We start from the raw sequence: 21373 nt of genomic DNA on the forward strand, positions 1-21373 counted from the left end.
AAAGTTCAGTCCCAGAGAGAGGGGGAAAATGGTCCCGTCACAGTATTTGAGTTAAAAGTTAAAAAGTACCATTTTCATTTAACCTCAGAATGTATTTTTTTTTTTTACTATTTTGGACTGCTGTCTCCGAAACTTAGAATTCTTGAACACTAGCAGTATATCTGAGAAATAAATATATGGTAAGAACTGACTCTCAATTCATGACTTAGACGGAAAACAAGAACACATTCCTTGAATTTTACATTATTAAATATTTGTTCATCTGGGAGAAAGAAATTGTCCAATAGTTCAATTCAGATCCTGAAACAAGGATGGGGGTGTCATTCAAGTTTAATGAGTCTAGATGTTCTCAGGATGAAGAAATGGAGAAACCATGTTCAACTGACAGTGTGGAGCGACCACAAAGTCAGACAGAACAGGGGAGAGAGAAGAAACAGCCACTTACACCTTCGAATATTCAAGTGTGCTGGTTTTAGGCCTTTTGAGTTATAAACACTATGCTATATTTTAAGGTCTGTAAATATTCAAAACATCTTATTATTTTATAATCCATTAACATATACATTACACATACCTTTTTTTCCCGTAGGAATTTCTATACCATTAAACAAAATGCATTGGTTTTACAGCACAGAGGTATGTATTAGAGAGGTAAGGACCATAGATGTTTATTCCATTGAATGAACCGCATTGGTTTTACCATAGAGAGGCGCTGGTTAGAGAGGTAAGGACCATACGTGTTTATTCCATTGAATGAACCGCATTGGTTTTACCATAGAGAGGCACTGGTTAGAGAGGTAAGGACCGTAGATGTTTATTCCATTGAATGAACCGCATTGGTTTTACCATATACAGGCACTGGTTAGAGAGGTAAGGACCATAGATGTTTATTCCATTGACTGAACCGCATTGGTTTTACCGTAGAGAGGCGCTGGTTAGAGAGGTAAGGACCATACGTGTTTATTCCATTGAATGAACCGCATTGGTTTTACCGTAGAGAGGCACTGGTTAGAGAGGTAAGGACCATACATGTTTATTGCATTGAATGAACCGCATTGGTTTTACCGTAGAGAGGCACTGGTTAGAGAGGTGACTAACTGGTCAGAGAGGTGACTAACTGGTTAGAGAGGTGGCTAACTGGTTAGAGAGGTGACTAACTGGTTAGAGAGGCACTGGTTAGAGAGGTGACTAACTGGTTAGAGAGGTGACTAACTGGTTAGAGAGGTGGCTAACTGGTTAGAGAGGCACTGGTTAGAGAGGCACTGGTTAGAGAGGTGACTGACTGGTTAGAGAGGTGACTGACTGGTTAGAGAGGTGGCTAACTGGTTAGAGAGGTGGCTAACTGGTTAGAGAGGCACTGGTTAGAGAGGCACTGGTTAGAGAGGTGACTGACTGGTTAGAGAGGTGACTGACTGGTTAGAGAGGTGACTAACTGGTTAGAGAGGTGGCTAACTGGTTAGAGAGGCACTGGTTAGAGAGGCACTGGTTAGAGAGGTGACTAACTGGTCAGAGAGGTGACTGACTGGTTAGAGAGGTGACTAACTGGTCAGAGAGGTGACTAACTGGTTAGAGAGGTGACTGACTGGTTAGAGAGGTGACTAACATGCATCGCTGGAACTCAATGAAACAGTCCCTTCACAGAAAGACATTGAGCAGTTGATTGTTTGGAACAGGCTTGATGCTCAGCCGTTGTCAATCCATACATTGACTGAGTGTATTGAACACTCTGTCCCTTTTACGGTCAATGCCTCTGTGTCTTTATCGGACAGAAATCCCCCTTCGTTCTTTTAGCCAACACTGTCCTTTCTCTCGTGCACCGACCAACTGATGCTCTCATTCCAAAACCTATGAAATGCCATAAATAAAGTTCATGAATGAGATCAAATGTGAACTGTTCCTAATATGGCAACTTTCTAAAATTAAATATTCTAAAAATGTTTTAATGTGGCACTGTTTTAAAATTATATTTACTGTATGGATTTTCACGACTACTTCTATGTTTTTATAAAACAAAACGCATATGTGAAAATGATATATTCTACAAATGTACAAATTTTACAAATGTATATGGTGTGTGTGTGTGTCTGTGTGTGTGTGTTTGTAGCCTAAATGTGTATATATAAATACACGTATACAATTTCATTTTTTTTTATCTCATTTTATTGTTTCATCTCACTTTCAGATGAATCCGAGCTGTTTCTGTACATTTGAATTGATGTTTTCCTCAGCGCACCCTGCCACTAACAGGAGTCCCTTTATGACATCATAACCCCGCCCTGCCTCCGCGTTACCGTCCTCAGCCAGGCTCCCATTGGCTGTCCGTACCGCAGCACGCTGAATGGACTTCTCCAACCGGGGCTGTTCTAAACTAGGCCACTACAGGAGAACAAGTGAGTGAAGGAAAAAAGGTGAAAGGCAGAGATGTCTTAAAAAAAAAAAAAACGACAGCACTGTCTTATATATGTGTGTATGTGTGTGTGTATATCTATATGTGTGTGTGTGTGTATATATATATATATATATGTGTGTGTGTGTGTGTGTGTGTTTGTCTGTGTGTGTCTGCATGTGTCTATACATACTAAAACAGTTTGTGACACACACACAAACACAGACAGACATATTCTGTTTGTGTGTGTGTGTGTGTGTATGTGTGTGTGTGTATATATAAAACACAAACTGCTGTTTTGGTGATAGTGCTGGCAATGCTGCGATGCGATGCTGGCTGATTGTCAGAGTGGCGGCAGTGAAAAAGCGTTTGAGTTGACTTCTCTGATTCCCAGCGGTCAAACGCAAGGCTACAACGTTGCCTAGTAACGATGGCTCATGCCTGACCTTATCTTAGTGGTAATAAAAGTATATGAGGTCCTTTTTATTTTTTTTCCCCTCTCACTCGATCCCATTTTATCCCCCCCCCCCCCCCCCCCCTCCATAAACACAGTCAGCAGAATGCAGCCGGGAGCAAGCGTCGGGTGGAGGCTCTTGTTGGAGGTGGTGTGGAGCGGGTTTGGCTGTGGGGCTGACGGTTAAGCGACTGTTTTAATGAGGGCTTTTCTGACACGCTGCACAGCCCCGTGTCAGGGGCTGCAGGGCTGGGCGCGGTGGGGAGGGGCGGGGCGGGGAGGGGAAGGACCCACGGATACGTTAGATCCTCGAGCGGCCGTCCGGCTCCAGGGCCAGGTGAAGGCTGCCACACGCCACTCAGGTGGTGATGATGGATTTAATTTCTGTCGGCTCATGTGTCATGGAGAGCGTTTGACATTTCAAAGATCACACAACAGACTCAAGCAAGATGAATTCATTGTTGCCTTTCATTTTTTTTTCCTTTCATTCCCTTTCTATTTTTCTCTCTATTTTTTTTTTTACAGATTTCAAACCAATTCAAAACCAACAGCTAAAAAAAAGCTTAAACTCATTTCAGTCTATAAAAGCACATTTCAGTTTTAGAAACTGAAGAGTTTAAAAGCTCGTATTCATAAAGCTTATTCTAAATGTCTATTTTTCCTGTTTTATATTTACCTAACAAGTTATATTAATTCTCAATAAAAAAACCGAAACAGAAACATTGACATGAACATGTAAATATACACACTTACATGAATATTCTTCTAAAATACACCAGTGCGATACAATAACAGTAACCCAATTATTTTATAACAGATTTTAAATATCAGAGGAGCAAATTGTTGAACGTTTGTGTAATGTTGTATACAAAACCCAAATATGATAAAAATGGAAACATCTCCCTGTTAAACCTAATGTAAGGTTAACAGAAACGCCAGGGGCCAGGCTTAATGAAGAAAACTCAGAGAGAGGGACTGGCATATGGCTGTATGGATGGAGACGTGGACATGAATCTAAGGGAGAGATGTGTGAATTCCAGCGGGCGTGGAACGGTTACAGAGGAGTGGTACGGTTAAAGAGGAGTGGTACGGTTACAGAGGTGTGGTGCGGTTACAGAGGAGTGGTACGGTCACAGAGGAGTGGTACGGTTAAAGAGGCGTGGTACAGTTACAGAGGCGTGGTACGGTCACAGAGGAGTGGTACGGCTACAGAGGAGTGGTACGGTTACAGAGGAGTGGTACAGTCACAGAGGAGTGGTACGGTTACAGAGGCGTGGTACGGTCACAGAGGAGTGGTACGGTCACAGAGGAGTGGTACGGTTACAGAGGAGTGGTACAGTCACAGAGGAGTGGTACGGTTACAGAGGCGTGGTACGGTCACAGAGGAGTGGTACGGTCACAGAGGAGTGGTACGGTTACAGAGGAGTGGTACAGTCACAGAGGAGTGGTACGGTTACAGAGGCGTGGTACGGTCACAGAGGAGTGGTACGGTCACAGAGGAGTGGTACGGTTACAGAGGAGTGGTACGGTCACAGAGGAGTGGTACGGTCACAGAGGAGTGGTACGGTTAAAGAGGAGTGGTACGGTTACAGAGGAGTGGTACGGTCACAGAGGAGTGGTACGGTTACAGAGGCGTGGTACGGTCACAGAGGCGTGGTACGGTTAAAGAGGAGTGGTACGGTTACAGAGGAGTGGTACGGTCACAGAGGAGTGGTACGGTCACAGAGAAGTGGTACGGTCACAGAGAAGTGGTACGGTCACAGAGGAGTGGTACGGTCACAGAGAAGTGGTACGGTTACAGAGGAGTGGTACGGTTACAGAGGAGTGGTACGGTCACAGAGGAGTGGTACGGTCACAGAGGCGTGGTACGGTTAAAGAGGAGTGGTACGGTTACAGAGGAGTGGTACGGTCACAGAGGAGTGGTACAGTCACAGAGGCGTGGTACGGTTAAAGAGGAGTGGTACGGTTACAGAGGAGTGGTACGGTCACAGAGGAGTGGTACGGTTAAAGAGGAGTGGTACGGTTACAGAGGAGTGGTACGGTTACAGAGGAGTGGTACGGTCACAGAGGAGTGGTACGGTTAAAGAGGAGTGGTACGGTTACAGAGGAGTGGTACGGTCACAGAGGAGTGGTACAGTCACAGAGGAGTGGTACGGTTAAAGAGGAGTGGTACGGTTACAGAGGCGTGGTACGGTTACAGAGGAGTGGTACGGTCACAGAGGCGTGGTACGGTTAAAGAGGAGTGGTACGGTTACAGAGGAGTGGTACGGTTAAAGAGGAGTGGTACGGTTACAGAGGAGTGGTACGGTCACAGAGGAGTGGTACGGTTAAAGAGGAGTGGTACGGTTACAGAGGAGTGGTACGGTTAAAGAGGAGTGGTACGGTTACAGAGGCGTGGTACGGTCACAGAGGAGTGGTACAGTCACAGAGGAGTGGTACGGTTACAGAGGCGTGGTACAGTTAAAGAGGCGTGGTACGGTCACAGAGGAGTGGTACGGTTAAAGAGGAGCGGTACGGTCACAGAGGCGTGGTACGGTCACAGAGGAGTGGTGCGGTTAAAGAGGAGTGGTACGGTTACAGAGGGTTTCAGAGGCGTCGTGCTGTGGAGACATGTATCCTCACACCACATGCTGGAGGCGTTTTTTTTTTTTTGAGAGTCCACTACGAGTCCCTCTTCACTTCCTCAGTGCGGCTCGGCCCTCGGCACAGCACTGGGCTTTGCGTGAGACTGTTTGTCGTCCTAAGTGTCTCTCTGGCTACCCCACAGGGCGTGCAGATGTTGGGCTGGTCATTCCCGCTGTCTGCAGGAGCACGTCTGCGCAGCTGCACGCCTGCCTGACATGTAGGAGAGAGCGGCGGGCAAACTGACAGCCAGTGGAGCAGGTTGGCACATATGGTGGCCTCATGAGGGGCATGGGGGGAGGGGGGGGGGGGGTCAGTGTGTGTTCGGCAGCCGGGCTAAGGGCAGGGGAGGGCAGGTGTTTGCACGCATGCAAACACACACACACACACAAACACACACACACACGCACACGCACACATCCGCTATGGCCAAAAGAGTTTTGTGTTTATCCAGGTAGAGATGTGTCACGCAGAGACAGTTTTGTTGTTGAAAAGGATATATTTTCATTTCCTGTGAGATTAGCATTTATCTGTACAATTATGAAGTAGGATGAAGTAGACTATAGTGAGGATGGACTGAATCTTAGTGGTAGGGAATATGATTACCTAATAATCTCAATGACTACCTAATAATCTCAATGACTACCTAATAATCTCAATGACAAAATCTCCAAGGGAAAGGTAATAATGTTTTTTGAAGATTCTAATCCCAGACATAATGCACCAGCACAAACATTCAATTTAATCCAATCTGTAATTTATTCTTAAAAAGACAATACATTTTCAATCATATTACAATGTTGGATTAACTAACAGTGATAGACTATACGTAGCTAGTTACTTGGTCTCTAAAGATTTCACCTAGAATGCAAACCAGACAAAGCCACGAATGTGTCTGTTGGATTTACTTAATCCCTTGACCAGACCTGGATTACAGGAGTAGCTGAAGAGTTTGAATGATCAGGTCCTGTCCCAGCTCTCTTCATGGCTCTGTCTCTTAACGAGCAGGATAAATGGCTGTTTTGAAAAGGACTCTATAAGACATTCATGCCACATTCGCTACCCATTTTTTAAACGCTCTTGGTCCTGCTTTGCTATCTTTGGGGGATAAAAGGTTAAGGTGCCGTGACAGAGAATTCGGACAAAAGTCGAGTTATATGTGTGTAAACTAACCACACACACAACAGACGTTAACTTACAATCCCTCTGCACATCATGAATGCTGTGTCTCTATCACAGAGCTCATGTACACACACTGAACCACCAGCTGACACAGAACTGCTAGAATTCAGGGCCTAGTGCAGTGACACAAAGCAGTGTACAGTGTGACAGAGCTTTTGACCGATTTCTCCAGTGTTGTGAGACTGTTTTGAAGGCGACCAGCAGCTCAAATCCATATTCATGAATAAGTTTATTCTTTAGTCTTTCCATTGTTTTGTTTTTTTTTCTTCATTCTCCTGTACTGCTCTGTATGGTTTAACTGCTCCTCTGATTTCTACTGTGTGCACTTTGCCTGGTTTCTCCATTTGACGTATAAGGGGTTGTTTACACTATGACATGTGCATTAAGTTAGAAGCTTGTTTTGCAGCAATGTGACCCCAAAATTGATCTGTCAGTTTACAGTGCAATAAAATCGCTGGTTTAATGAAGTACTGCTCTCCTGCATTGCCTTTAAAAGACGCCGTCGGTTTGAGGGCGGAGTCCATACAAACCCCCATGGTTCAGTCTCCAATCCAGTCAACAGCCACAAACAGGCGCGGGCTCCACAGAGGCAGAGGAAAATGAGATTTACAGAAGAACCATGTGGTCAGCTCATTACGGTTCATCCCTGCTTAATCCTGGACCGTCAGAGGTGGCCTGGGTCAGTGCAACACGCCATCCCCTATCACAAGGAGCTGTTAACAGATGCCCGATGTCTAAGACGAGAATTATGGACTTAGAGATGGCCTGGCAATGCTATTGTGTCTTTTTTTTTTTTTTTTTTTTTTTTTTGCAGTGTTGTTGATTACAACACCCAAGTGAGATCCAGAGAGAGAGCGTTTGATGAGAGGGGTGTGATGTTCCCCGGGCTGACAGAGCCCAAGCGAAAAACAACACCCCTGCTGGCGTTTACCATTTCAACCAGCAACAAGAAGGCAGACAAATACTGGGAGCAATCAACAAAAGAAACTGGTTTTTCTTTTTTTTTTAAAGGTTTAGAGATTGTGGTGAAATAACCAAAGAGAAAAACTCAGTCTATTATCTGACTCCACCGGCCTTTTACAGAAATGACTTTTGCGTGTTTTGCACCTGCACATTCAAACACTACCTGTTTCCCTTACAGTAATCGAGTGTCCTTCTGCCGCATTATCTCAGTATAAATGACGTTCCCAAACATTAGAAGCTAAAAGCAAAAGAAAGCTCTCTCCGGCTCCATTTTGTGTGTAGCTTGAGAAGTCCGAAGCGTCGAAATGCAGGGCTTCAGTCGTAATCAGAGAATGTGTCAATCATGTTTCTACAGGATGAGTTGTGTGGGTGCTGGAGGGGCTCTCTCTCTCTCTCTCTCTCTCTCTCTCTCTCACTGACCTAAATAGAGAATTGTCAACAGAAACAGTGACCAACTGGAGCTATATGAAAACATTACCCGTCATCCCAATGCCCAGCATATCCACAGTCTTTTCGGGCACTTTGGTGGCCGTTGCAACGTTACATAATAATCAGTAAGACATTTAAAGACAGTTTGAAAGCAAGGAAACTTTGAGTCTGGGAATTATTCAGCATCAAGAGTCAAACTACTGCTATATTGGCTCAGTATCAGTCAATACTTGGTAAACTGCTGTCACTCCACACAAGCTGTGATACGACTTTTTTTTTTTGTCTTATATTCAAGTCTTGTTGTCTTCTGACAAAAGCTCAGTTGCCAAATTAAAGATATAGAGACTGAAAATCAGCCACGCTCCTTCTAGTCAGTTTTGACTGGATTTCAGCACCTGCATTCACTTCCTGAAGAGAGGACCCATTGTACATGTAAAGACTGCCTAAAGCTGAGAGGACTACTGAAGTTACAAAAAAATGTAACAGAGAGAATATCCTTCAAATGAGCAACACAGTGTTAAAAAAAAAAAAAAAGAAACCAGTAAAAATCAATAGACGAATTATAAAGTAATCTCAATAATATACTGAGAGTGTATACATTTAGAGTATTCGGTTGAATGCTTTTTTGTTGTTGTTGTTGTTTTGCTTGTTGTTGCTGTTTTTCTGTTTGTTTTTCAGAAGTGATTCTCATTCATCTTACATCTTAGTGTAGTAATTCTGTTTTTGGTGTTTGTGTCAGCAAAACTTGTATTACCGCTGGTCAGCGTGACTGCATGACAGTCTGAGGGAGGAGAGAATGAGGAAAATCCCAGAGATTCTGTGTGTCCTTTAGTGTGACTCTGTTTTCATGACCAGGCGCCCTCGTCTGTTCATTTAGAGTACTGCAACAGTAAAGCATCACATCAGATGGTTTTCATATCAAACACATCCACAACGTGATTGGCTGAAGAGCGCACACAGCTGTTTTCCACATGCAAAATCAGTTTGTGGTGAGCTGAGAGCAGAAACAGTCAGTAGGACCATGGATCTTCAGGGGCAGATAGGACCTCAGCCCTAAGACATCATGTCATTGAAACTATGGTGCAACTTTGATTTGTGTTTATAAACACGTTCTGTGGTCCAAATTATACATTCATATTTATTTATCTACCTACATTTTAAACCACATATCAAGATTACATATGCTGCTAAATTTGGGTGGAAAATTAGTTATGTACAGATTCACGGTACCACTCGGCGTCTGACCATGAAAGCTGTCAAAGATTTGGACTCTCTGATTGTACTGAAATTTCTTGTGCTACACCTGCTGGCTGTTGTGAAATCAAACAGATTTAAATTTAGATTTGTCAGACTTAAATTTATCAAGAATTAACAAGTCTAAACCATCTGAACCTATTTCGTTCTGTTGTCAGAGGATGGGTGAAGACCAGCCTTTTCATCTGTAAGATCATTTGTGAAATATTTGAAGGTGAAATGTGGTGTTGTCCTGTGTGAGATTGTTGAAACACGGGGTATTTGGATGTAATCTTATGTCTGTGTGTACAGGTGTAAGTGCCTGTTGTAGTAACACATTTATGAAAATCTGGACCAAATGTAGATGCATTTTGTTGACTTTAATATATGCTAATACTTTATATGCAAATGCTGAGAGCTGAGGTTAATACAAAGCGTTAAGCTAGTGAAGATTAAACGCGTGGCCAGCACTGTGGCTACACACATTCAGGCCTCACATGGATTAAAAATACTTTAATTACCAGATAAATCGCATTTACATTTATGTTGAAAAAGGAAAGGGTGTGTCTCTTTAGAGTCCATATTTTAAGACTGAATATGCATCGTAAAGATAATAATGTATTTCAAAACACACATACCAAATCATTCCCTCAGTATAAAGCTCCAAGAGAGCAGTTTACTTTGTCGTTTAAATACTAGATATCCCGTATCAGAACTTCGGCCCATTTTGCTCTCCTGGAGACATGACCTTCTCAAACGTTCTGAACTATCTGATCTAAATGATCTTGTGTCCTTGACAAGCTGCCTCAAAAAGAAATATATATGATTATCCTGTCTGTTCTCTACAAATGTGTTCATCAAGATTGTTGGCACAAATGCTGAACCATCAGAGGAAGCATTCTTCAGTACGTGTGTGTGTGTGTGAGAGAGAGAGTGTGTGTGTGTGTGTGTGTGTGTGTGTGTGCATGTTGCAGGCAGTGGTGCACTGGCTGCTCAGAGTTTGCCTGACCTACAAAACCAGCAGAGACTGCCGATGTTCATGACAACCCCAGGACTCTGCGGTGTCTCGCAGACTCACGCTGCGCTGAAAATCTATGAGCCCTGACGTTTGACATCGACCTCAAGAAGAGAAAGGGGGCGGGGGGGGCTGAATCCATAACTGCCCAGTAACAAGCTCTCCTTCCTCATTGGCTGCGCAAGCATGTGCGTTTGATCATACCCTCAGACAAAATGACACATACAGTTTGATCCACGAACATATAACAGGGCTCTGAGCTCGTGTGAGCTCCGCTCGCTCCCAAACCCCTGCACCATCGTTCCCTTTCTCATTTCAGGCTTCTTAAAAGATTCAGCTCTTTATATGAACCCTCTCAAAGCCATTAACTTCCACAGTCATCACGGAGCAGTGATCAGTGAACACACCTTTTAATCATCACTAATTCCTGCCTGGGTTCATTATTAGATCTGTTATATTGAATTCTGCACAAATACTGCTCAGCTGAAGCTCAAGTTATTTTATGTGTCATCTGTTTTTTTTGGGGGGGGGGGGGGGGGGGTTGTTAGTGCGTTCAATCAGTCATTATGGTTTTCATTTTAACTACATTAAGAATGATTTTTCTAAGGACTCCAGGCTCCTTGGTCTAAAGACAGAAACAGAAATGTAGTCAGTGTGTCCTGCTCCTTTGTGTGTGTGAAGAAACAATCCTCCTCTGAGGTGTATGCTGACTGGTTTCATCAGCTGCAATGGAAAACCAAGTGAATATGCGTTCATGTTTTAAACAAAATTATAAAAATAGAAAGATTGTCACATGACAAATTTATTTCTTGACAGACACATCAGCTTTGACAGTGGTGAACCGCGTCACAGTTTGTTTGTCAACACACTGGGGGTTTCCTTGTCTCAGTTTCACTCGTTTACGGAGCCAGTGAGAAAAAAGAGGAAAGAGAAAAAAAAGGGGAGGGGGGGGGAGATAAAACACCCTCGCGTGGCGTCGTGTAATTGCGAGCCCTTGTGCTAAACGAGCAGCCATTCAAATGAGTCGGTAATTGCCGCATCTGTTAACCCACTGAAGAGGTGTCAGTCGCGCGGCACACATTCGCTAATTGGTACAAACAGGTAGCAGATGTAGCCTCTATGACGGAGCATCTGCCAATTAGCGGGGCTAAGCTCAGTGAGCAATGATTAGGCAGTCCTGCTAATGGAGTGCAGTGAGAATGCGCCGCCCGGGCGAGTGTGGCACAGGGGGAGAACGAACACAGTGGCACCGTAGAACTCAGGCTAACCCAAACCGGTACTGTAGTACTTATGTTAAGTAAGAAAAAAAAATCACAAATTATAGCACTTTTTCCATGGAGAGGTTCTGTACTTGATGACATACTGTTAGTTGTCTTCTTCTCGATGTAACTGCACTTTTTGTGAGATATTCTGATTAAAAGCATCTGCTTAACAGTAATAATATAATAATAATAAAGAAATAAATTGTGACTGTAACAGTATTTGGGTGTGATTTTCCTAATTACACTGAAATTGGCATATTTGGGTTTGGGTTGAGGTGCCTTTACTGAGTACATACACGGGGGGGGGAGGGGGGGGGTGCTCCAGAAAGTGGGTTTAGTGAAAACTCTGAGTTAGTTAACTCGGAGCAAGTAGTAAACCTCCTGATAGCAAGACAAATCCATTGGGCTCTTCTAAGAGAATGAAGACATGGGGCTCTTCTATTAGGAGGTTTATGACTTACTAAATTTAGATTTAGAGTTTTCACGAAACCCGCTTTCTGGATTACCCCCCGGGAAGGGTGTAGAAAGGACCAAGCAACTGCAGTTTGTTTAAAAAAAAACAGAACAAAAACCTGATTACGGAGTATATGGAACAGAGCAGCATGATGTTCTGTGGCCATCAGGGGGCAGTCATGACTAACTTGGATTACAATCAAGTTTCACAAAATCATTAAGATCAACTGGGATAACATTCTTTTTTTTCCTGAGATATGTGCTCTGTAATACAAAAAAAAAAAGTCTTAATTTTGAAATTCGAATGAAGCATAAAGACAATGTTTCTAAAACAAAAGAAATCACGCTTTTACATCAGCTTTCTGTTTAAGACCCACAGGGACAAATGAGCAAAACCAGAGACAACAGATCAGATTAGCCTGGGACAAAACTATGACTAAGTACCAAATGTTAATCAAATAAATATTTTAGGCCAAAAAGCAGCATGTTGTCCTCGTCGACCTCCATAATTAAAGGCTGGGGGTGGGGTGGGGGTGGGGGGGCGGAGGTGCACAAATAAAACCTTTGTCTCAACCATGGAAATTAATTAATTGCCATTGTGTTTTGTGTTAATTCAAGGTCTTTCCAAAGACAGCCACAAGGGATGTTTTCTCTCCCTCTCTATCCGCTGCAGTTTCCTTCACTACCTGGAGTGGAGTCACTTTGTGCCCTTACACTGAGCTCAGTCCTGTTCTTCCTCTGTGTCTCGTGTGATACACGTGTTTCCAGACAGTGAATTTTTATTCACCCTCAAAGAACCCTCTGCTACTGAAATGATGACTTGCAAAACTGAAGGTGTTTTGTCTGGCCTGTGAGTAATTCACCCAAAATAACAGAATGTTGGATTATTCTCAGTAAGTTGTCGGGTAACGACTTAATAAAACAGCAGAAGCATCTAAGAGTATGTGGTTCTTGTCTCCCTTGCTGATATACAACATTCCATCTAAGGCATCGTTCACACTGGGGCTAAATGTAACTCGGACTGGATTTTATCCTTGTATGTGACATCGTTTGAACGTTCACAGGCAGTGTGGCTGGCAGAAAACTGGGTGGAGTTGTACCTACTCTGCTCTGAATCATATTCATATTTTGAATCATATTCACTTTCAAAAGAACACAATCTCAGTGCAAGCTGAATGGACGAATCTGAACTGTTTGTGCCTTTTAACGTTGCTTCGGTGATATTCCATCACGTCCCGTGTGGTCACTGGTTACAAGTTACAGGTTACTCTTATGACAAAAGGAAAATATTTGCTACAAAAGCAAAACAGTTGCAAGGAGGGAAAAATGATTGTAGCAACAGCTGCGTGAAGCAATAAAACAATACGATTGTTTTTAATGGTCTTCTTCCTCATTGCACTCGTATGTCTGAGAAAACAGGGACTGATATGGACCGCTCATGATGAGGTGTGTAAGACTCACAGCAGCAGCAGTGTTTTCTCATTTAAAGATAAACTGATTTTATGAGTCTCGAAACTGGAATTACAACTTGTTTGTTATTCTTCCTACCAACATGCAGGGCATTTCCGGGAGGGAGTTCTGCTTACACTCACAGCACATACAGGTCAAATTCCAAAATTTAATGTCCAGAAAAAAAAGAGAGAGATAAGAAAAAAAGAAACACTTGCAGTTGCCAACAGAAGGAAACTCCATGCAGGAAACAGTCTTCCACAGACACAGGGCGTTACCCTGATACGTATGTTTACCAGTCTGGCTCATCTTTAATCTCCCAGCAATATATGGATGGGCCCCTACCACACATTCTCAGTGTTTCTGTAAGAGGTTGTTCCATATTCAAAGATGACAATTTGGAACCAGATCTGGAACAGATGCTGGCACGTGAGTGAGACAGGAAAAGGGTGAGTTTACAGACCGGGAAGAGTCACACTGCTGCAGTTTGGCTACACCTCTTGGAGATGGTCAGAGCTGGTCAACTTCCGGAGCCCAATCGAAGTGACTGCAGAAATCACGTGTGGGTTTTTCCCCGGCGCTGGCCCTAACACACAACCTCCTCAACAACAAGCAGCACTGGACTTTGGGTTCAGCCAAAATTTCTGACAAACCTCATTTCTCGTTGAGTTCCTTGTCAGTTTAAGTTCACCTTGGTCCGAGGGAGTCAGTGCTCCTATAGCGTAATACTTTATTTTAGAAGATCAAAGTGTTGAAAATGAGAAAAGAATTATTCACGCCTTGAAAAAAAAAGGAGTAGGCTGAGCTGGGTGTGATGGTGACATTTCATTTGTTCCTCTTTGGCAGGAATTTTCACGTCATCAGAAATCATGAACCTAATAAGTTTGTGTATCAGTGAGCACATTAGACCCAAGATAGAATTCATTTTCAAGTACACCCCTCACACAACACTGAAGACTCCTTCAGTCATCAGAAGTTCCTAGATCAATGGCTTCCTACTGCACTCTGTGAAACTCATCCAGTTTTTAAATCTGAAATACTGTATGCGTCAAGCATGGGGTACAAAACCGGACTGTACACAGCCGGACTGAAACCTAGGCTCTAAATGCCTGTGAAGTGGTTACCATGGAACGCACAGCCTGCAGTGTACAGGGTGTCCCAGAGGTGTTGGGTTTCACGTCAATCATTGACTCCAGCGTTACGGGCCTTTTTGTTCTCGGCACTGAGTTAAATATTTGAATTTGATGTGTGTCTTGAGATAGTGTTTTAAATGAAGGTCCATACAAAAGAAAGTATGCATGAATGACGTTTACAAGGAACACATTAATATTCAAACAAAAAGTTCCAGTCAGTAATGGAACACTTATGCACGGAAGAAGACGTATCGTGCTGTCTAAAATATTCAGGTATCAAAGAGAATTAAAAAATATCAACTTTATTCATTTCATTTTTGCCCATAAATATTTGATGGAAAAATGATTCAATAACAGTATTAAAGTAAACAGTAAAAAAAGAGAGCGAGAGAGAGAAAAATGGCACAACAGTGCCCCAGTGACAATACAAAAGAGTTAAGTACTTGATCATTCACTTTGACTTTGTCCTCAGATATAAGGTCTTAATGCTTTCATAACATGACAGCGCTCCCTGAAAATCGACAGAGAATTTATGGAAAGGCAGCCAGCGTCTTCGCAGGACCAATTAATAATTCTGCAATGAAATTAAAAAAAAAAAATGATCATCATCATTAGCCATCCTTCCACCTTGTCAAAATCCCACTCACGTCACCGCACTGTCAGAAATCTAAAGCCGGGCGTCGTGTGTTGGGCTCTTACCTGCATTTGTTCGTAAATCCAGTCCAGGAAGTAGGATACATTCCCGTAAACTCCAGGTCTGTTCACGAACGCACAGCCGTCACCCCAGCTGGTGTCACCCACCAACCACCACAGCGAATCTTCCTGTGTCACCAGGGGTCCTCCACTGTCCCCCTGTACGCACACGCAAAATTATGTCACATTTAAGGTTTGAGCATTTGTCTGCAAGCTCTGTGTGTGGGTTGTATAGCCGTGTGTGTGTGTGTGTGTGTGTGTGTGTGAGAGAGGGTTGTATAGCCGCGCGTGTGCGTGCGTGCGTGCGTGCGTGCGTGCGTGTGTGTGTGTGTGTGCGTGCACGCGCGGGTTGTTCAGCTGTGTGTGTGTGTGTGTGTGAGTGAGTGGGTGGGTTGTATAGCTGTGTGTGTGTACAACCTGACAGGAGTCCACTCCACCCTGCAGTCTGCCAGCACAGATCATTGATGGGGTGATGAGTCCATTGTAGACCTGCCGACCGTTACAGACCGTCCTGTCGATGAGGTTGACCCGGGCCTCTCGGAGCTCCTGCGTAGCGCTCCCTTTAGGGTTTGAGCCAGACAACAAACCAACAAATAATCTCACTTTTACTTCAACAGGTTTAGGTTAAAGATTCCATCTGTTTTAACAGACTAAAAACCCTGAAAACCCTGAAAACAGGATAAGACAAGAAGCCTGTCCTGATCATTTCTCAAATGCTCTTAATAATGCCAAATTTCACAGTAACGTAGCAAACAGTTTTATACATGGTTTAAAAGCTGTAGTGATATGTTGTAATGTGCGTCTGTAGGTTTGGTCGCTTTAGCTGTATCACTGTGCTCTCTTCATCTGATTGAAATTGTTTGAAACAAGTGCCATACCTCCAAACATAACTGCCCCCCAGCCTGTAATGTAACACGTCTGAGGAGCTACAAAGTGCAGACCCGCATTCGGCAAACACACAGGTCGTACACTATCTAAAAAAACAAAACAAAACACAAAAATTAAACACACAGGTCGTACACTATCTAAAAAAACAAAACAAAACACAAAAATTAAACACACAGGTCATACACTATCTAAAAAAACAAAACAAAACACAAAAATTAAACACACAGGTCATACACTATCTAAAAAAACAAAACAAAACACAAAAATTAAACACACAGGTCGTACACTATCTAAAAAAACAAAACAAAACACAAAAATTAAACACACAGGTCGTACACTATCTAAAAAAAACAAAACACAAAAATTAACCACACAGGTCGTACACTATCTAAAAAAAACAAAACACAAAAATTAACCACACAGGGGCACGGGGACACGGTTTTACTTCGTGATGAAGAAAGATTCAGTTGGAGACGACCACATGTTAGAGTTATTTTGCTTTCCTACTATGTAAAAGCATGATGGAAGAATACTGCAGCGTGGAAGAGCTGGTTCCTAATTGAACCAATAGGTTAAATATGTTTTTGGGTTTTTTTACATTTTTTTTATGGTGCCACGAAAAGCTGTGTGTGTTCAAGGATTTCCTCGTTCATACTACACAGGAACATGTTAAAGGAGGGAAACTTTTGTGTGTGTGTGTGTGTGTGTGTGTGAAATCGACTTTATTTACCACTAAATTGGAGTGACCGTGTGAGTTTCATCAGGGCGATGTCGTTGTCGTCTGTGTTGGGGTTATACTGGTGAGAGATGATGCGTTCCACTGAGTAGCCTCTGCTGGGAGTCATCTCATACTGGTAGAGATAGCCAGCATACACGGTCCACTCCTCAGGCCTGGAGATGCTGCAGCACAAAGAGCAACACGCACCCAAAGATGAGTGTGTGTGTATGCATGTATATGTATGTGTGTGTGTGTGTGTGTGTGTGTATATGTATGCATATGTGTGTGTGTGTGTATATAACTGATGTTATATAAATGTATAATTGATAACACTTTCTCTCAGCAGTTTTTATGATTTCAGTGTGCTGTGCTTACTCTTCAACACAGTGAGCAGCCGTCAGGATCCATCGATTTGTGATTATCGATCCTCCGCAGACGTGTCTGGACCGCGCGTGCAGGCTGACCTGCCAGGGCCACGCCCCGTTTCCTGCTACCTCATTACCGCCGACGATACGAGTCCTGGGACTGGACACCATAGTGCCGCAGGCTGGTGACGAACAAGAGGTTTTCTCATGACACGTCACAGAGGATCCAGATAAGCTAATGAGTCAGCTTTTATAACCCCACATGTTTGTCATGTATCATTTCTCTCTCTCTCCCCCTCCCTCTTTCTTTCCCCTCCCTCTCTCTCTCTCTCTCTCCCTCTTGCACTTACTCCTGTTTGCTCTGCTGAAGGGACAATGCACAGATGAAGGAATGGCTTACCTATGCATTTCAGTGTTACTGCTCCGTAAGCCGTGCATGACTCACTGAAAGGGGCAGAGAAGCACAGGACGTCTTAACAGGGCTGACCAAGTCCATACCATTAATCAGCTGACACACCTGATACTCACAGTCACAGGTCTCAACAAGGCAATGAATTACTGTGCGCCCTATACTAAAACATCATTGGAAAAACAAGTGTTTTAAACTCAGATGATGTGTGTGTATGTAGTATGTCATCAATACAGAGTGAAGGGTTTGGGTTTTTTTTTTTTGTGACACACCTGTCAGCAAGATACTCATACACAGGACCTGCTGTATAACTCTCAGAGTTTAGTTTCATGTAGCTGTTATCTGAAGCTGCATTAATTGTCCCGGACGACACATACTCATTCCTGAGAAGTCAAAAACAAACAACACATCACTCTGGTTTCCTGTCCGTCATAGCCGTGACATTAACAAATTCAGCCAACACCTTTCTTGTATTATGAGGAATTTTGCAAAAAGTTTGTCCTCTGTTGATGAAGTTATTCAAACAGAAGTGTATGGAATTTGAGGGGGGGGGGGGATTAAAGTGCAGAAGTGGAAGCAGGTGGGGGCTTTTTGGGGTTCTGATGGACAGGATGGAGCTGAAGAAGATGATAAACTGTAAAAGCAGTGAGTACAGTACCCGTCATATCCCATCTGCTGACATGTTGCTCTCCCAAAACGATCACTCCATCCCTCAGAGCAAACGGGCTTCCATGTCTGGTCTTTTGGTGAGAAAGCTTGCAGGAGGAAACTTGACCCGTACAGGCGAACTAGAGAACGAAACAGAAGAAAACGTTCAGTCAAGAAACTGCATTTCATTTGTTTTCTGTCTTCCTTTCTTAAGAATCACAAAGGGCATATATATATAGATTGTGTGAGGGCAGTGATATACACACACACACACACACATATATATAAATATAAATATATATATATAGTATATAGTATTTATATACACGTGTGTGTGTGTATGTGTGTACATCACTGCCCTCACACAACCTTTCTACGTTTAGCAAGATTCTCTTTTGCCTGGTATGGAGTAAGTGTGTGTGTGTGTGTGTGTGTGTATATATATATGTATATATATTTAAGTAAGTGCTGTGCAACTGTTGAGGTTGATCAGCTGGGAGTTACAGACATGGATGGGAGAAGGGCAGAGTGAATTTTTGGAGTACAGCGGCATTTCTGACATGTCTAAAGCCCTGGGCTCTTACAGCAGTGAGCTTCGTCCCTCCCTGAAGGACAGTCTCGTTTCCCATCGCACCACTGAGAGTAGCTGACACACGCGCCGCCCTCACCACACAACATTCCAAAGGAACACTTGTACCATACTGTGGTGGTTGACAAACAAACAAACAAACAAACAAACAAACAAACAAACCACAGTGTTATAGGCCGTGGGTAGACAAGTTAATCTGAGTGAAGGGGTTGTAAATACACTGTAAAAAGCTGTGAAAAGGCTTATGTAAATCGTCTGACAAACACAGAAACACTCAGTGACAAAGCGTACAGTTTGCGGTGTAGGATACATACCGAAATACCAAACCAGCACCGCAGCCACTGCGAGAAGAACTAAAACGGCAATAATCGTGGCTACGATGCATTTCGTTCGACTCTTTTTAACCCCTGTGAAAAATAAATAAATGAATGAATTCAAAAAAAGAACAGTAAAATCAGAGAGATATCCATCTGTTGGATTGCATGGTCAGAACGCAGGTCTGTGTCGTGCGTATTGGAGTGGTGCAGTGGCTGGATACCTTTGCCAGCAGTAGAGGAGTGTGGAGGTCCAGGAGTCGCTGTGTGGTGAGTGTTGATCGTTTGAGGAGCATACTGAGGTACAGACGGATACCCCTGTGGTGGAGGAGCGTACGCTGGAGGCCGCTCCTCTCTGTTTTGGAAGCCGTAGTTTACGTAATAAGGATTTTCTGGCCTCTGTAAAGGGAAGTAGATGTCTCAGGACTTTTTAAACCAGGTCAGCTTAGGTACCTCAGTCTGGAGGGATACCATTCATCAGGAAATTGGAGATGGAATGATTAAAGAAAGTAATTCATTGAGTCTTGAGAAGTCTAACTGATTTCTCACTGAGTTTGTTAGTCATTCATTTGTTAATTGCTCCATGAGGGCAACTGAAGTTTGTCATCATGGAATGTGGAGGGCTTTGGGTTTTCTTTCAGCCAAAGTTTACTTGACTTTCTAATAAAAGTCTGTCCCGTCCTTTTTAATGTGCCTCGTTAAGCTTAATCCAGGATTTCATGTAATTAAAAATAAAACCATGTTCCAGTTTAGAGGTTCTATACAAGGTCATGAATGGGGTTATGTATGTGTTAAATGAAGCAAATAGTATCAGTCACATCTTTGTCAAATGATAAACGATTCAGTCTGAAACAGTACTCGAAATCTTCCCTTTAAAGATGTTAAATTGTTACTCTACCGTGAAACTGTTGTACTTAATTTAAGACGCCGAGTCTGTCTGTTTATCTGAAGTTATAACAATGAAAGCTGCTTTTCCCCGTTCATTTTAATCAGGCTGACAATGTGAGATTAATGGTTGACCAATATATGTATGTGAAGGTTTATTGTATATGTCGCTATGGAGGTGGACGCGGTGCCCGCAAGATTATCCATCTCTGTGGAAAAACACAGAGACGTTGACCGAGAACAGACTGCTCTGACAGTCCTCCAGTGTTTTGTGTCTTTTCTTTAGAACTACCATTAGTTAACATTAGTTTTCTTCTTTAGAAATGACATTAACCCGGTTATAGAAAAATTCATCAGTCTGAGAAAAGATCTAAGCCAGGCTTAGGAGATTTGGTGTGAAAGTAAAGCCCACAATGAGAAATACAGTCTTTTCTGAAACTTGCCTTCAGATTTTGTGGGTTATGTCTACATATGTCTACAATTTCCCCAGACTAAGAAAGTCCTCAGAGGGTGTATATTTAGGTTTATGTATAATATTGTCACACAAAGAATGATTTAATGTTTCTAAACTATTTTTCACATATTCTGACTCTTAACAAAAACTCAGTCTAATGCAGCTGTCTTTACGTGTTTGGTTTGATCATTGGACTCTATGCTTAGATCTCTACTCTACTGCTGGTCAAGAATGTTAGTATTGTGAAACTCAGCAAACACAGATTGTAGAGAGGCTCTGTAAAACACTACCGAACATGAATGCAGTTATTTCAAATGTAGTTTTACTCAGTATAAATTCACTTTAACAATGTAGTCTATCAAGGTTACAAACCTGACAGAAAGTGGAAACAGTAATGAAAGGTGAGTTACCTTATTGTTTTTCATTTCTGTTCTTCAGTTAAAAAAATAAATAAATCTTCGGCGTTCAAAGCAGTAAAAACTGAAGGAGAAAAAGAATCAGTTTCGGTGATCCAGACAGTTCACGTATTTGTAGTATAACAAATCTTTTACTTCATTGTGAAACGCGTACAAAGCATCGTATGACCCAAGGACCAAAGCTCAGTAGAACTACCTACAAAACTTCTGTTTTTTACAGACGGATTGTTTTTGTTGTCGTTTTTATTTTCATACATACCTGAGAGCGAGTCACCTGTTAGTCACAAAGTATAATCTGTCAGGACCTTCTGAGTCCATTCTCTGTGTGTTTGTGTGTGTTCAGTAATTAACAGCCGGGACCACACCCTTACTGTTGTGTCGACTTAACCCATTGGTTTTTCCAGCTGCTTCGA

At 42.7% G+C, this 21373-nt stretch overlaps 1 protein-coding gene across 1 annotated transcript; it reads right to left on the bottom strand.

Moving 5' to 3' along the window:
* Positions 1 to 14867: 14867 nt before the first annotated feature.
* Positions 14868 to 21004, bottom strand: tmprss2 (transmembrane serine protease 2). The gene is made up of 13 exons (XM_030792438.1): positions 20955 to 21004; positions 19430 to 19604; positions 19206 to 19298; positions 18887 to 19003; positions 18313 to 18442; positions 17927 to 18037; positions 17646 to 17689; positions 17256 to 17427; positions 16893 to 17062; positions 16153 to 16248; positions 15692 to 15834; positions 15281 to 15433; positions 14868 to 15155 (listed from the first exon to the last, which is right to left on the bottom strand). The coding sequence occupies exons 1-13, from the start codon at positions 20967 to 20969 to the stop codon at positions 15147 to 15149; spliced, it is 1428 nt and encodes a 475-aa protein (XP_030648298.1). The 5' UTR covers positions 20970 to 21004; the 3' UTR covers positions 14868 to 15146.
* Positions 21005 to 21373: the final 369 nt, after the last annotated feature.

This window comes from Chanos chanos, chromosome 15 (genome assembly GCF_902362185.1).
Source record: "Chanos chanos chromosome 15, fChaCha1.1, whole genome shotgun sequence".
NCBI lineage: Eukaryota > Metazoa > Chordata > Actinopteri > Gonorynchiformes > Chanidae > Chanos > Chanos chanos.

Bases quoted from the DNA above. Each gene is read 5' to 3' on its own strand.
- tmprss2 (XM_030792438.1), bottom strand. The intron at 18,038-18,312 runs GTACTGTACTCA...TTGACTTCTCAG, and splicing joins CAGCAGATGGGATATGACGG to GAATGAGTATGTGTCGTCCG. The intron at 15,434-15,691 runs GTTGTACACACA...GTGTGCGTACAG, and splicing joins GTGGAGTGGACTCCTGTCAG to GGGGACAGTGGAGGACCCCT.